Genomic DNA, 16,704 nt, shown 5'->3' on the forward strand with positions numbered 1-16,704 from the left:
AAAAAAAAAAAAAAAAAAAAAAAAAAAAAAAAAAAAAAAAAAAAAAAAAAAAAAAAAAAAAAGTATATAACACCATACGAGTGAAATAATACTGAAATGGTGAAAAAAGGCTAAAGTAATTTTGACATGACCTAAAACAAAGATGGATAGATGCATTCACAAAAATGTACTCTATATACTTTCGAATTTTACTTGAATCACACAGGAATATCCTTCTCTTAGATTCCAAGTAGATCTATATCTAGTCCTCATGCATGTATGCTACTATGTTGTCCAGACTGCTTCCCCTTTCAGAATCTTTCATCGGGAAGGAATATATCCATGCAAGAAATAAAGGAAAGAGGACAATACCTAAGCGATCAATAATTGCTGAAAAAGCACTGATGGCCTGAAACTGGAATACAATGATGGAAAAATCCCCAAAGATGTGATTAAAAGCAGATACTGATTGATTAATAACACCAAACTCGATTTTCCCAGAAAAGTACATTGGGGCAACAACTGCAGCCGGAAGAATTTGAATGAGGTAGCGGTAACCATTGGTAAAGAACTCAAGATTTCTGGATGCTATTAATAATTTCTGTAATGCAGCATATTGAAAGAATACGGTAAGAACCCACAGAGGTGAAGAAGCACAACTATGGTTACGACAAAAAATATCCAACATTAGAATACTAACTACTACAAAATGGATGTTGAGCTTTGACATAGATTATCTTGTATCAAAATTAAAAGCCCAAAGCTTGAAATATCTAAAGTTGTGTAGGACGTGAACATTGAGATCCAATGTAATACAAATTTACGTGTAACCCTGAGTTCAGATAATACCATAGACGTACTCGTATTTTTTATTCTGACAAGGTAATAGTAAGATATTAGGAAACTTATATTAGAAATTGAAATAATCGCTCGACATGAAACAGCACTTTGAGATATAGACATATCCAGCTATTAAAATACTTACAGTCAAATTCTCAACAGCACTTCTGAAACGCTGCAGAATAAGCTGCATCTCATTCTCTTCACCACCATAAAAAGCAATTGATTCAGCATTTTCACGAATGCGAACAAGTCCATAGCGAAAATCTGCTTCTTTCTTTTCTTGCAAGAAGTTTAGATTAACCAAACCCTGCAATAAATGGACGTTAAAGCTAAAAAGAGTCTGGCTAGATAAAGTTTCCAGGAAAAGAAAAAATCATTACAAAATCAGCCAAGGAAGTTCACCTTTCCAAGGAAAACACTAATTGCCGTTCCTCCAATCGAATACAAAAGAAGAATGACAAACAATGGTGGATAGATACCATACAAGATATTACTAAATGAAATCAAATCCACAGTAGAATTGAAAAGTGCCAAAGAGAATGACAGAGCTGTCCCTGTGAAAGAACTGAGATCGTCAACAATCCGCTGGTCCGGATTATCAATAATGGATTGGGACTGAATTTTATAGAAAGACTGGTTCTTTAAATAACGTTCCATGTAATGTTTTGTCATCCATGACCTCCATCTAAGGGAAAGCATGTCCTTTGCATAATCTCTCAATACAAAAACCTGTAAAGCAGTGAATTCAAGTCAGGTAACACAGATGAGATGTTTATAGTTAAATTACCCATGAGAAGAGTTACGTAAATAAATTATACGTTAAACGGTATATACTGATGAAAATTCAAGTGCTGTCCTTTTCTGTTTCGAAATGTTTCTTACTGATAAATGAAGCCAACATTTTTATTCTGAAGACAACATTAAAAGCATTGGACGAAATGCTCTACTCTCACTAGGCTATAGAAACATTTAGGGGCGTGTGTGTAGATATATAAGGACTGAGTCTTTGATGCATAAACTTCTTACTGAAATAGAGTCAATGTGTGAATAATTAAACTACTTTTGCCAAAGTGAGCTTAGGTAAGGAGTAATTGGTCTGTACTCCTTCCCGTAGATTCATAATTTAATATTTGGTACATGTATGGCGATATAAGAACTCTCCAAAATAGAATACAATCTCTTCCTCCACATAACAAAACCTTTGTCAACACTAACACCCATCCAAGACGCTAGAAGATCAAAAGTGTAGAGACTAATAGCATCCTATTCCTTTGTTTTTAAATGTGGTAAAACAGAGTAGACTAGTAGAACAGTACCTAAGCGAAAGTGGGGGGAGGAGGCCAGTGTGCTCACCGGAATACCTCCAGCAAAGGCACCAAGGTAGTACAGGAGTTGCTTAGTGAACTGTTCTTGGTCCTTGTCTGTTCGAGATACCCGTTACGGAGGCGAAAATGTGAATATGAAAATAACGAGGTTAATTAATGGAACAAGCATTTGTATACTGTCGATTGTAAGAAGGAAAATGAACTGAAGAATTACTAGCAAGAGCGTTGTAGAAGTCGCGGCCGAGGAAATTGAAGCCAACGCTGATGCCGGTGGTGCCCAAGGTCAGAGCGAAGACAGCAGCCAGTTGCCATCGAGCTTGCACTTTGTCATCCGAGAACCAATAAGGAGCAGCAACTTTCCAAAACCTCTTCAGCAGAATTTTCGGATCAGGTCCAGGCCTCTGAGCTTCCTCATTCTTCACCATCCAGAATCACGCTCAAAGTCATTCTCCACAAGCAATCAGCAGAAAGAAATTAAACAACACAAGAACAGACTGACCTTATCTGGACCTGAACCTGGCGTTGGAACATCCGGCGGCTGAATGGAGGAGGACAAGTCAGAGGCAGTAGCAGAAGACCTAACGTTCATGAAACGACTCCTAGATTTCCTACAAGCGAGAGTTCCGCCGCTGGAAACGGCCATGACAGCGGCCGTTGGAGTTAAAAGTTTACAGAATCGAACATGAAAACTAACTCCGCCATAATCACGAAGCTGAAGTTTCCGCCGGTGATACTTATACGTCTGATTATCGGTAACCGTGGAGGAAATCGTGAAAACAGAGGACGCTTCTGAGCGTAGTATCATCTTTTCTTTGAATCGAAGACGAAAATGTCTTCGGCTATTACATTAATTGGTTGAATAAAGGAAGATTGAGAGCAGAAGCTGAAGAAATTGGAGAGGCCCGTCGTGGTCCATTGCAGAACGACAACTGAAACAGATAATGGTTTATCTTTGGAGTTTGAGATCATAACAACGCCACGGCTACAACAAATTATTGATTTTATTAAACGCTAAATTCAGCGTTTCAAAAATCTGCGACAGTTTATTCCAAAATTTTCTGGTTATTATTTTATTATGATTATATTTTCTGCTAAATTACAGATTTAATCCTATAATTTTTTTTAAAAAGTTCTTTTTTTCAGATTAAATTCATTTTTTCTAACTTATTTCCAAAATTTATGGGTATTTTATTATTATTATTATTACTATTATTACATGTTGAATTAAATTATAAATTTATTCGGTATGATTTTTTTAATTTTTTGTTATTTTAAAATTCTAATTTAATCATTGTTTAATAAATTTACTCAACTTTCTTTTAGGAATAAAATAGTCTTTGTCCAAAATTAAAAAAAGAAAAACTAAATAAAAATAACTTCAAACTTTATATTTTATTAAATTTTTATTAAAAAATTTCATCAATACCCTTAAATTAAAAAAAAAATTTAAAAATATTGTTACGATTAATTTATTAATTTCCGATGAGAATCATTGTATTTTGTTTCAAAAATACCCTTAAACTCAACAATACACTCCAATTTTGTACTATATTTAAAAAAATACATACAAAATAGTATTAACACTTTTACCCAGAAAAATCTTATGTCGTGGTTTTACATAAATTTAGTCCACTAGTCGAGTCTCGTGTCGTGGCTCTACATAATAAATTTCTCATTAAATTATCGTATTCGAGTTTAGCTTTGACACAGAAAATGGGACTTTGTATAGATACAGTTGATTTGTGAGATCAATATTATAAATCACAATAATGTGTTAGTTATCAGACTAACCGTGAAACCCAACAAAGCTCCAGCTGCAACTTCAATCTCAGTGTGGCCTATTGATTCTTTGAATGACTTCCATTCACTGCCCTCCCTTCTTGACCCTTCTTCCACATCAGTTTCCGAGCTCGACGATGCGATATCCTCCTCCTTAAATGGACTCAGTACCGTCAAGGCCCTGGTTCCTTCCTCAGATAACAGGGGACTGCTGCTCTCCAGTTGCGAGTTGACTCGACGATCCTGATCTTTGTAGGAAAAGGATGAATTCACAGGTGTCTTTGTTTGCAATAGTGTGTTGATTGCTTTAGCATGTTTTCCAACTTCTCTTCTGACTCCCTGCAAAATAAGAAATTTTGTTGTTGATTACTCTTACTGATACCAAAAAGAGCAGGTTATAGTGTTTTTAATACTACAGGAGATTCTAAAAAAGGAAGGAATGTATATAGGGAGTCTAGAAAGGGCCGTCAAGTGAGCCTCAAAGAGATAGGTTTCCCATTCGCAAAATTCTTCAATCACAGTATCGCAGAAGGCTTACAACATCTTGGTTTCCATGAAGAAGCAGCCCAAGATCACAGGCAAGCTTCCCACATAAGTATTTTCACTGCCTCCTAGAGAAATAATCAATTCCGACCACATTTTACTTGAGCAAGTTAATATTTATGCTGAAGGCCGAAAAGTTTAAAGATCTTAAGTACACCGTAAATGACTGATAGAGTGGGAGCTCGTGCCACCCGAGGGACTTCCACCCTACCAACCTCCAAACCTCTTGTGAGATCCCACATTAGTTGGAAAGGTGAACGAAACATTTTTTATAAGGGTGTGGAAACCTCTTCTTAGTATACACGTTTTAAAGCCTTGAGGGAAGTCCAGAATGGAAAGTCCAAAGAGGACAATATCTGCTAGTGGTGGGCTTGGACGGGTACAGATGATGTTAGAGCTAGACACCGGGTAGTGTGCCAGCGAGGACGCTGGACCCTAAAAAAGGGTGGGTTGTGAGATCCCACGTTAGTTGGAGAGGAGAACGAAGGATTTCTTATAAGTGTGTGAAAACCTCTATTTAGTAAACACGTTTTAAAGTCTTGAGGATAAGCCTAGAAAAGAAAGCCCAAAAAAGACAATATCTGCAAGTGGTTTGGGCGGTTACACCTCTAGACTGCTACAAATACTAAAAGAAAACAGAAAAAGGGAACTCTTGACAAAGATCTCTAGAAGCTTACAAACTCCGGGTGGTCTGATTAACAATGATCAAGAAGCTGGTGCTCAACTCATAGCCAATAACCACTTTCTCCTCCTTTTCCTAAAGCCTCCGACTTGAAGGATGACAATCAAGGGAATGCCAATCAGGTTTATCATAAATTTTCTCAAGATTCAATTCAAAAATCACCCCCTTTTGTTTCTTCTTTAGGAATCATCGACCAGTTTTTTTGCCATTCAGATGAGGTCTATGATTTGCCACAGCCAACAGAAGTAGATTTGACAGAGGGAAGAACCATTTAAGCCTGTCTGTTAGAACCTCATCAATTATCTGATAAACAGTAGAATTGAGGTTACTGAGTCTAAACTCTACACTTGCTAACTGTTATGTATTGCATGAATACATATATACACATACATCCAGACATAAACATACTTATCATTTCCAGCGACCAAACCACTAATTCACTTCCTTCGAGACTGCAACTTCCCATTCTCAGATATCACCGGAAAGAACCTTGTGCGCATCAATGATCAGAGCAAAAGTCCAGGAAGGATAAAATTATCATTGTAACGACCTAGATCCACCGCTAGCAGATATTGTTCTTTTTGGGCTTTCCCTTTCGGGCTTGCTCTCAAGGCTTTAAAACGCGTCCGCTAGGGGAAGGTTTCCACACCCTTATAAATGGTGGTTTGTTCTCCTCTCCAACCAATGTGGGACATCACAATCCACCCCCCTTCGGGGCCCAACGTCCTCGCTGGCACTCTTTTCTTCCTCCAATCGATGTGGGACCGCCCCCAAATCCACCCCCTTTTGGGGCCCAGCGTCCTTACTGGCACACCGCCTCGTGTCTACCCCGCTTCGGGGAACAACGAGAAGGCTGACACTGTACCAGTAAGGATGCTGGGCCCCAAAGGGGGTGGATTGGGGGTGGTCCCACATCGATTGGAGGAAGGAAAAAGCGCCAGCGAGGACGCTGGCCCGAAGGGGGGTGGATTGTGATGTCCCACATTAGTTGGAGAGGAGAACAAACCACCCTTTATAAGGGTGTGGAAACCTTTCCCTAGCAGACGCGTTTTAAATCCTTGAGGGGAAGCCCGAAAGGGAAAGCCCAAAGAAGACAATATCTGGTAGTGGTGGGTTTGGACCGTTACAATCATAATACACCATAATTGTTAGTGCAGATCAAATACTCTTGCAATGGGGTCAAACTCCAAGCTGAGAATTTTATATTCGCTTATATTAAATATCGGTTAACAATTATGATCATTCACCTACCTTATTCAATAATTGAGTTTTGCCTTCGACTGAACATGTAATATAGCTATAATTGATTAGCATGATATCCGAAACAACATGACTGAGACTGCAACATGAAACATAGAATTGAAGAAGACTAAAACAAGCCAACAGGAAAATAAGACACTTTCACATTATAACAACAGTGCTATTCATAGACACTTTCACAGTATAACAACAGTGCTATTTAAAACTAATTTAGCTATTGCTCATAAAGATATCAAAAGAAGTTTAGCCTACTCTAGGATTCTCAATTGAATTTATGATGTACATAAGGCTATTGTCAAACTGAGCATAGCATAACTGCTAAAAAGATGTGCCCTCGACCAAGAGGTTAAGAGGTTCGAATTCCCCACTTCGCTTATTTGAACTCTAAGAATGAAAATTTCACTACAGGGTATTGACCCGCTTTACTCCGTTCGATTCCTCACACTTCTCATTAGTATTGCTTTTTTTAGGATCTATATCCATTATTCACCCAATAAAATTGGTCATTGGATGTCCGCCAGATAAATTCGAAGATACAGAGCATAAAGAAGATATCAGAGTCCACATGGTAGAATTATGAGATCAGTTTCTCTTTCCATCGGTGTTCCTCATCCATAGAAGTTCATATTAATTTACTTAGCAGAGCACAACAGAAAATGGGGAAAAAATCACCATTAATCCGCAGAAGAATGGCAGGAAAAGAGACGGGAAGATTATTAACAAGTAGAACGTGCGCTAAACAAGAAAGAAGAAGAAGAGCCTTCGTACTTGCCTGAGCATCATACATAATAAGGGACGCGTAAATTACAGTTATGCCAAAAATTGAATCTGCAAGACCCCTGCGATTATATTCTTAAGTAATGTCATGAAAAGTTATTCTGAAAAAACAGGAAAATAACTTCTTAGAAACGAAAGCCAATCAACAAAGAAACGCATATTGAGTAGCGGATTACCTCTCAACGCCGATAATAGTGGCAGCGGCGACCACCGCCTGAAACACATGGCATAACAACAGCAGCGACGGTGGTGATTATATTAACGAAAGAATTCAGAACATACAAAGCAAATAGAGGCTACTAACAGAGGAGTGAGTAGAAGGGAAGCCTCCAGCTCCAAAAGCAGTTCTAAAGTTGAACTCTCTGCCATAAAAAAGAACAGAAGTGAAAGGCTTCGCGAGTTGCCCAATCGCAGCGGACACGCCGGCGGCAACTAAGACCTAGAAAACAAATTAAGCCAAATTGAAGACAAAATTCATCCATTAAGAACATGAAAGAGACGAAATTATCGATACAGAGTGAGAAGAAGGCACGATTACCTTGTTGTGGCTGAGTTGAATGAATTCGTCAAGCAATTGAGCTCTAGGAGCGGTGGATTTCGAAGGAGAAGAGCTTGATTTTGCGAGACGAATGTAAGAGTGGAGGAGGCGATTGCAATGGTGATTAATCAGCCGAGTATGAGGGGGAAAGGGAAGGGCAGTGGCGGAGGTCCACCATGGCAGTGACATTCCGTTTGCAACGGCAAGAAGAAAGGTGAGGGGAAGAAGATTGAAGGTTAAGCTCAGAGGGCAGCGGCCATAGTTAATCTGTTTCCACCCACTTCCTTCTTAACCACCACTCTCCAACTCCCTTATCATCTTTTTAGTTCATACCTTTCTTTCTTTTAACGTAGTTTTCATATATATTTTTAAATTTAATATTTAAATTATTTTATTAATTAAATAATTGTTTTGTAAATCTGAAAAAGAATATAAATATAATTCCAATTTTATTTTATTGCATAAAATTTTGTAAATTATTAAAATCTCCTTTTTAGTTTCTAATAAAAATATATTTTAAAATAAAATAATTTAAATATTAAATTATCTTTTCTTTCTGTATATTAATAGACAAAACAGAAGAACACGTAAAAAAATGATACCCATAAAATCGAAAAAAAGAAAAAGAAAAAGAAAGTGATTCTAAATTTATCGTTTTACGGTTAGGGTTTATAGATGTTCTTCCTCCTTTTAAGTCCGCCATTCTCATCTTCCTCCTTGCTTCATCTGTTTTCTCTGACAGGAAATGAGCAATGTCGCCGATTTCTCATCTTTTAATCCTTTTCTTCGTCTTCTTCTCTCCTCTCACCGTCGCAGTCGCCGATCAAAGCAATGCCAATAATCCGAAACAAGAAAGCGATGCCAATAATGAAGAAAAAGAATTCGTGAGGCTGGATCTGATACACCGCCACCATCCGGAAGTGGTTAAGAGGCTTCATGATGAAATTAAGGTGGATAAGATGGAGGATCGCATCAAGGATATTCGATATCACGATCAATCTCGCCTCCGAGCCATCTCCGTCCACATGAATTGGACCAAAGTTGTGGAGAATGCGGAGGAGAAGGAGAAGAAGGAGGCGTCGAGTTCGAACCTTCCTCCACAGTCGCAGACTCCAATAGCATTGAAAACATACCCCGGCGCTGATTTCGGTAGCAGTGAGTTTTTCGTGCAATTGAAATTGGGAACGCCGCCGCAGAAGTTCACGATGATTGCAGATACCGGAAGTGACCTATTGTGGACGAGATGCAGATACCGGCGGTGCAGGGGAGATTGCAGCAACCCCTCTCCGATCCATAAAATGCGTAACAGAATGAGAGAGAGATTCATTTACGCGCTTTATGCGAATCAGTCATCTTCTTTCTCCCCAATTCCTTGTTCCTCCAAGCAGTGTATCCAGGATTTCTCTGAGCTCGGCGGCCAACCCGATTGTCCAACCCCTAACTCCCCTTGTTCCTATACCTACAGGTATTAATAGTAATTAATATTATTATTATTATTTTTTTAAATAAAATTTTGGTGGGGACCATTATAACAATAAATGGATGTTGGTTGGTTTGTTTAAAAAAAAAATAACAGCTACTTAAGTGGGGACCGCGCGATGGGAATATTCGCAACCGAGACGGTAACGGTAAGACTAACAAACGGAAAAGAAAAGCAACTGAAGGACATTCTATACGGCTGCACCGAAGAAATAACTGACAGCCAGTTCTTGGACGGAGCCGATGGCCTCATTGGCCTAGGCTCTAGCATCTACTCCTTCGTTTACAAAGCGGCCGAAAACAACGTCGGCGGCGGCTTCTCCTACTGCCTCGCCGACCACCTCCGCAATATAACCGCCATTAGCTACTTCGTCTTCGGCACCCCCTCCCCCAAGACCTTCGCCGCCTCCACATCCTCTCCCATCGGCCCCCCCGCCACCACTAGACTCATCACCGGCGGCCGATACAGCTGCTACTACGGCGTCCAACTGGCCGGAATCTCCGTGGACGGACAGATCCTGAACATCCCCCCTCACGTCTGGAACATCAAGTCCGGTTGCGGCACCATCTTGGACACCGGCACCAGCCTGACGATGCTGACGGCGCCGGCTCACGATGCGGTGATAGAAGCGATGGCTCCCAAGATCGAAAAATTCGGAAGAATGGAAAGGGATGTAAAGGGTGAAAGGGAGAAGAACTTCAAACTTTGCTTCAATGACACGCAGTGGAATTTTGGTATGTTGCCGAAGCTTGGATTCCATTTCGAAGGCGGGGCGGTGTTCGAACCGCCGGATAGGAGCTACATCGTTTCGGCGTCATACCAATGTAGCTGTATTGCCATAACTTCTCTGCCCTTTCCGTCAATCAATATCTTAGGGAATATTATTCAGCAAACTTACCTTTGGCAATTTGATTTACTCAAGGGATCCGTCACTTTTGCTCCCTCCGACTGCGCCTAGAACTTCTCCATTTTCTTTCATTTATTACTTCCTTCTTATTAATTATACTCATATATAATGTAACATTATTCTTTTTTTTTTATTTTTTTATTTTTTAAATGATTCAATTTCAACAAACATGGAGAGAGGGGGATTATTGCGTTTTTATTTTTAAACAAAACACAAATGTATATTGGTTTACAATGAAAAAATATATATATATGTACATCTTCCTTTATTCACATTCATAGTGTTATAATTATTCATTAATGCCAATCATATTATTTTGGTACTGCAATTATATATTTTTAATGTATTATAAACTATTACATGTCATTGATAAAAAATTAAAGTTCAAAATTTTAATAAAGTTTATGTGTATATATGCTAACGAATAATACATTTTTTGATGGCTCCAAACCCGCCTTTAATCTATTTTGGTTCTCCGTCCTTTCATTTAAATACCTGAGAGTTCCTTATATCGAATGACTAATGTCCCTCTACGAGATGCTACCTTATGCATGGCTCTATGAGACTATATGACATCTTACCTAAGGGTGAGTTGAAACCTCTCAAGTCCACAATAGTCCCCTTCATGGGGGGCGGGACCCCTCTCTTATCTCATGTAGCTAATGGGTTGTAGACGTGGGTCTCTCGTTCTCCATGCAAAATAGCTAGATTGGTTTTGAGGTCTCTTGGTTTTGATTAGAAACTCCTATTCCCCACGAAGTTGTTGACATGTTCACACATCTAGCAGTCTAACACTGTTAGGCTCATGGAGGAAAGGTTAGGTCTAAATTTAGTGACTAGTCACCTAGTCCTAACATAATCCTGGATCAAAATTGAGTGAGTACACAACCATAGCATCATCATACATAATTCATACGCTGTTAGCATCATCATACATCATACGCTACGGGACCAATTCGCTCGAGAATCTCGAAATGTCCGATGAATCTAAGACTAAACTTTTCCTTACGTTCGAATCTCAAGACACATTTCGTGGGTGCCACCTATAGGAATACTAGGTTCCCAATCTCAAACTCTAAGTTTCTACGTCTTACATCGGCGTAGCTTTTCTGTCTACTTGTAGCGGTACTGGATATCTACGTCGTAGTTCTTCACCAGTTCTAATCATCTTCTTTCGTAGTTCTTCACCAGTTCTAATCATCTTCTTTGTCTCAGTTCAACTCTTTCTGGGTGAAGAAATATTTTAAACTCTCGTATTTGTAAAAATTTGAATTTTCTCTCTATATAGATAGTGTCACCAAATTTTTAGTGCAAACACTACGATGGCCAACTCTAAGTCATAGGTAGGATAGTTCTTTTCATATTCTTTTAACTACGACCGCTAATTCTATTCAGATTTCAACTCTAAGTCATAGGTAGGGTAGTTCTTTTCATATTCTTTTAACTACGACCGCTAATTCTATTCAGATTTGAATATCTGATAACTTAATCGAGAATATAAAATGCTAAATAAGACTAAAAATAATACAATTTGAAATTAGGATGGATGAGATGGGAATTTACAAAAGCAAAGTGACCAACAACACACGACATTCTCACTTCACTTTAAAACCTCAAATCATTTTTCTCTTTCTTTTCTATTCATACAAACATTTTCACACAAAAAACATAAAATAAAAACAGTTATATAGTTAATTATCAACCACCCAGTTCTACACAGCTTCCGAGCCTGCCGCACCTGTCGCCGTCTCCTCCACTTCCGCCGGTGGAGCGCGGCGGCCGGCGGCGATTAATGTGCAGTGCAGGTGCCTGTGGCAGGTGGTGAGATGGTCGTTGGTCAGACCGGCGGCTTGCATGAAGGAATGGACCACGGTCGGACCGACAGACCGGAATCCTCGCCGGATCATGTCTTTGCTTATGGTGTCTGATTTTGATGTCTTGACCGGGATTTTGTGGCCGGATTTGTAGTGCGGTGAGAATGGGTTGTTGTTCATAAACCCCCAAATGTATTTCTCCAGTGACCCAAATTCCTTCTTAATCTAAAAATTAAACAAATCACCCACTAATTAATTAATTCATTCATGTTTGGAAAAGGAAGAACATATTAATTATTCATTTAACTACCTCCAGGATCCGGATTGCGTTGTCGACCACTCCTCGGACTCTGTTTATGTCCATTCCATACTCTGAGCTGATTGAAACCATCTGTCTGTCGGAAAAATTCGCCACCACTTCTGCATCGAAATCTGAAAATGCATTTCTGGGCGAAGATGAAAACTCTAAATCAGTGAATTACAGACCAACCCACAATCTTAAACGGATCGATTAAGGTTGTTTTTGCACCTGAAATCTTGTCGTTTCTTCAAAATTGAAGTCCAATCCGAACCCACTTGGGCCACACTCAGAACCAGCAGTTCAAACAGTGCTCTGTTTTCACATTTAAGCTTCAGTGATTAAAACAATGGAGGAGAGAGAAACAGGGAAGGAGAGAGAGAGAGAGAGAGAGAGAGAGAAGCTCACTGGTCATCATGAACAGGGACGCCCCATTCTTGGTCATGATAGGCCACATAAATGGGATCTGACAAGGAAAATTTTAATTTATGAATATAAAAAAACAGGGGAGATTTAGGCCACATAAATGGGATCTGACAAGGAAAATTTTAATTTATGAATATAAAAAAACAGGGGAGATTTAAAAAATAAATAAAGAAATAAAGAAACAGGGGAGATTGAAGGGTACCTGAGTTGGGAGTGATGAAGCTGCATCTTCTATCTTCAACAACGCCTTTAATTTTAGAATCAAAGGGAACAATTTTCTCAAACCGGGCGGATTTAGACCGTCCATAATGGGCAATTCTCATCTTCCTCTGCGCCTGCTGCAGCGCCACCTGTTCTCTTCTCACGGCGGCGATGCTCCCCGGCGACGCGACTTCAGCAGCATTATCAGAAACCACATTCCCATTTCCCCCAAGCTTGAAGCTTTTGGATTTCTTCGTATCCAAGGCAGGGCGGGGGCGAGACAGAGAGCCGCCGTTAGCGGCGACCGGAAGGAGAATGCTGTCAGAGGTGGAGGTGAGGTTGGGGGTGGGGGAAGGGTGTTTGTTAAGGGAATTACGGCGGTGGAGGAGGCGATTGGAAGTGGATTCCAAGGCTTGGTCTGAACGACACATCGTTTTTGGTTGTGTTTTGGGGAAGAGAGAGAAAGAGAAAGAGGAAGAGAGAGAGAGAGGAAGAAATGGGAGTTAGAGAAGAAGAGGGAAAGAGAGGCATTTTATAAAGGAAATTTGGAAGAGCCACGAGGATGACAACCTAATTTATATTTTTTTAATTAATTTTACCATTTCCAGCTCTCTATCGTTATCTACTTCCAATAATCAATAAATTCACTCGACAGAGTAACAACAAGTAGTAAGTAAATTATTGTATTCACATTGGTTACAAACAAAATGAACTAAATCATAAGCCTTGTTCTTCCAATTTATCTAGTAAGATGCGAGATCTCACCGTGAATAGAGAGGGGGACAAAATATTCCTTACAACAGTGTCAAAACCTTTCTCTATTAGATATGTTTTAAAATCGTGAGATTGACGATGATATGTAACCGACTAAAGTGGACAATGTTAGAAAGTAATTATAATATCCCGCAGTCTAAAGGAGGATTAAAAAAAAGATGATAGATATGCTTTAAAATTATGAAGCTGATGATGGCAATACGTAACGGGTTAAAACAGATAATATCTGCTAGCAATGGGCTTGGGCGGTTACAGATTAGTATTAGAGCTTTAAGTTGATAGGTTGACGGGTTCTGTAGATGGTTTAAATAAAGTGTCTGGAGTTTCCTAAAACCTAGCTCAACTATACGTGTTTGCAATCACGTAAGTAAATTTAGCATGAATAATTGAGATTTTTTAGTAAATTGAATTGTTTGCCTGATTCAATGCTAAGCATAGAGTATGGAATACATGATGATATATTTAGAAACGTGGTAAATAAATCTTATGATATGACAGAAATGGCACCAAGAACTAGAGGTGGTGTTAGTCGGTGTCGTACGATTGGTGGTATGGCATAGGGACGATGTTCCCTCTCAGGAGATGCCTGAAATAGAGGCAACCCAAGTCCTGGCGCAAGACACAGTGACACCACTGTTGCGCAACATGGTGACGATGTCTGTAGAGGAGCTACAAAACTTGTTGTAGACAACTTTGACCAACCAAGTAACAAACATTATGGATGCAGTGTTGGCGAACCAATCGAGATGAGGACACCAGGATAAGTTTACGTCAGAAAAGTCTTGGTTGGAAGGCCATTGAGTTAGTCTTCAAGTACATGAGCTGCTTTGACATTAAAAATGTCCACTGTGAAACTTATATACTAAGAAATCAAGCCCATTCCTAGTAGGAGTCAATTATTCGTTCCTCGAGAACGTGGGAGAGCAGGTGACATGGGAATAGTTTCGAGAAGCCTTCTTTCGAAAGTACTACCCTAGGATTGTTAGATTTTAGAGACACGAAGAGTTTATATAATTGAAGCAAGGGGGAAGAACAGTGGAGGGCTATGAGCACGGATTTGCTTGATTGTCCCCTTTCGATCCAGACATTGTGGGCACAGAGGAGGCTGAGATTAAGAGGGTCATCAGTGGCCTAAATTTGGACATTCAGGGGAAAGTGTCGGCCCATGTATCACTTGATTATGCGGAAGCTGTCAGGGTAGCCATATTCCTCGACAATGCCAACCGTCGAAACATTAGGAGCCCCAACAATGAACAAGGCTTGAGTAACAAAAGAAGGTTTGACATAAACTCCTTTAGATCTAAGAAGCAATCTCCTATGAGGAACTTTGACCTGTGGCATAATACACGGAGATAGTTTGACCAGCAACAACCGCTACGAAGACAATTCAACTGACAGCTGCCTCTAACCATTAGGAAACGATGGGGAGTGTTTGGCTAGGACAGGGGCGTGTTTCAACCGTGAAAAGAGCGGGCACCAGCTGAGATTGAGAATATATGCCAACCGACCTTCAAGGTCAAACTAGGGGAACCGAGGCAGAAAAATACAGACTCGAGGCATGGCTCACGCCACCACAGCTCGCTGAGCCACATATGCAAAAAAAACATGTTGACAGGTACAATAATTGGCTATTTTGCATTTGCCTTGTTCGATTCTAGATCAACACACTCTTTTATATCCGCTACGTTCATTAGACAAGCACGAATAGAGATAGAGCCTTTAGAGTATAGCCTGAGAATGTCTACTCCAACTGCCATGATAATGCTGGTCAATGAGAGAATTAGTGAGGGAACGATTATAGTGGTAGAAGGCCAGTTTGAGGTGATGTTGATAATCATTGTCGTGACTAACTTCGATGTTATCCTGGGGATGGACTGGCTCACAGAGAACTATACCTACATTGAGTGCCTGCAGGATAGGTACTTTTTCAGCCACCATCGGAAGACGATTTCATATTCAAGGGCACAAAATCTCAAAGTATACCCAAGATAATATCTGCGGCGAAGGCGAAAGCAGAGACTAATGAACCAAGGAGCATGGGAATTGCTGGCTAGTGTGGTGGACGTCAGATACACAAACAGAGACATAGCCACGGTCCCAATTATGAACAAAATCCTAGAATTTTTTTTTTCCTGAAGAACTATTAGGACTATCACCTAGAAGAGATGTCAATTTTAGAATCGAGCTAGAGTCTAGGACAATGTCAATCTCTAAAGCTCCTTATAGAATGACTCTAGCAAAACTTGGAACTCAAAGAGCAATTGCAAGAACTGTTAAACCAAGGCTTTATACGATTGAGTGTTGTTTATGAAGAAGAATGATGGGTTTATGCGCCTATGCATAGACTACAGGAATTGAATAGTCACGTGAAGAACAAGTAATTGTTGTCTCGAATAGACGATCTATTTGACCAACTACAGGGGTTGTGTTATGAAAATTTGACCAACGTTCAAGATACCATCAGTTGAGAATCAGGGAAAAAGATATAACCAAGATAGCTTTTAGGATTCGTTAGGGGCATTACAAGTTCACAGTAATGTCTTTTGGACTAACAAAAGGCCCCGCTATATTCATGGACTTGATGAAGAGGCAATTCATGAACTTCATTGACACATTTTTCATAGTATTCATTGATGACATCTTGATATATTCTAGACCCAGCAGAGAACACGAGAACCACCTGACCACACTAAGAGCGAACCGACTATTTGCATAGTTCTTGAAATGTAAGTTCTGGCTTCATGAAGTCGTCTTCTTAGGCCATGTGGTGACAAAGGAAGGAATAGTAGTGGATCGAGCCAAATATGAGGCAGTGATAAATGATCTCGTCTGACTACTACGACCGAGGTACATAATTTTATGGGGCTAACAGGCTATTACTGTCATTTTATACAAAAATTTTCTAAGATCGCAATTGCCTTAACTCAGCTAAACCAAAATGGACAGCTTTTTGTATGGGATAGAGCTTGTGAGAGAAGTTTCCTAGAATTAAAAAAGAGACTCGTGACAACATCGGTGCTTATTGTGCCCGAAGGCACTGGGAACTTCGTAGTCTACAACAATGTGTCAAAAAAAAAG

The 16,704-nt window shown here is 39.7% G+C and overlaps 4 protein-coding genes across 7 annotated transcripts in view; 1 reads left to right on the plus strand and 3 right to left on the minus strand.

The window, feature by feature from the left end:
* Positions 1-3,113, minus strand: part of LOC111451833 (ABC transporter D family member 2, chloroplastic) — a 6,973-nt gene extending 3,860 nt beyond the window's left edge. For both annotated transcript variants that reach the window (XM_023092412.1, XM_023092413.1), the window contains exons 1-6: positions 2,647-3,113; positions 2,362-2,563; positions 2,176-2,243; positions 1,225-1,551; positions 965-1,129; positions 352-580 (exon numbers count right to left, since the gene is read on the minus strand). In XM_023092412.1, the coding sequence (XP_022948180.1) occupies positions 352-580; positions 965-1,129; positions 1,225-1,551; positions 2,176-2,243; positions 2,362-2,563; positions 2,647-2,952 (1,297 nt within the window). In that variant the 5' untranslated portion in view covers positions 2,953-3,113. The remainder of the gene's footprint in view (positions 1-351; positions 581-964; positions 1,130-1,224; positions 1,552-2,175; positions 2,244-2,361; positions 2,564-2,646) is intronic.
* Positions 3,114-3,783: 670 nt separating this feature from the next.
* On the minus strand, positions 3,784-8,813 carry LOC111451660. 2 transcript variants are annotated; one of them, XM_023092154.1, is made up of 6 exons: positions 8,412-8,813; positions 7,727-7,940; positions 7,493-7,627; positions 7,365-7,402; positions 7,184-7,250; positions 3,784-4,265 (listed from the first exon to the last, which is right to left on the minus strand). In XM_023092154.1, the coding sequence occupies exons 2-6, from the start codon at positions 7,913-7,915 to the stop codon at positions 3,909-3,911; spliced, it is 786 nt and encodes a 261-aa protein (XP_022947922.1). In that variant the 5' UTR covers positions 7,916-7,940; positions 8,412-8,813; the 3' UTR covers positions 3,784-3,908. The 2 variants fall into 2 exon arrangements, with proteins under 2 accessions (XP_022947922.1, XP_022947921.1); XM_023092153.1 differs by lacking the exon at positions 8,412-8,813 and having other exon boundaries at positions 7,727-8,040.
* LOC111451585 (aspartic proteinase NANA, chloroplast-like) lies at positions 8,479-10,403 on the plus strand. The gene is made up of 2 exons (XM_023092056.1): positions 8,479-9,191; positions 9,303-10,403. Exons 1-2 carry the CDS (start codon positions 8,479-8,481, stop codon positions 10,162-10,164), a joined length of 1,575 nt encoding a protein of 524 aa, XP_022947824.1. The 3' UTR covers positions 10,165-10,403.
* A 1,221-nt stretch (positions 10,404-11,624) lies between these two features.
* On the minus strand, positions 11,625-13,383 carry LOC111451659 (probable GMP synthase [glutamine-hydrolyzing]). Of its 2 annotated transcripts, none has more exons than XM_023092151.1 (5): positions 12,854-13,376; positions 12,634-12,691; positions 12,457-12,540; positions 12,238-12,373; positions 11,625-12,152 (listed from the first exon to the last, which is right to left on the minus strand). In XM_023092151.1, the coding sequence occupies exons 1-5, from the start codon at positions 13,281-13,283 to the stop codon at positions 11,826-11,828; spliced, it is 1,035 nt and encodes a 344-aa protein (XP_022947919.1). In that variant the 5' UTR covers positions 13,284-13,376; the 3' UTR covers positions 11,625-11,825. The 2 variants fall into 2 exon arrangements, with proteins under 2 accessions (XP_022947919.1, XP_022947920.1); XM_023092152.1 differs by having other exon boundaries at positions 12,054-12,136; positions 12,854-13,383.
* Between the last annotated feature and the right edge of the window lie 3,321 nt (positions 13,384-16,704).

Source organism: Cucurbita moschata, unplaced genomic scaffold (assembly GCF_002738365.1).
Source record: "Cucurbita moschata cultivar Rifu unplaced genomic scaffold, Cmos_1.0 Cmo_Scf00013, whole genome shotgun sequence".
NCBI lineage: Eukaryota > Viridiplantae > Streptophyta > Magnoliopsida > Cucurbitales > Cucurbitaceae > Cucurbita > Cucurbita moschata.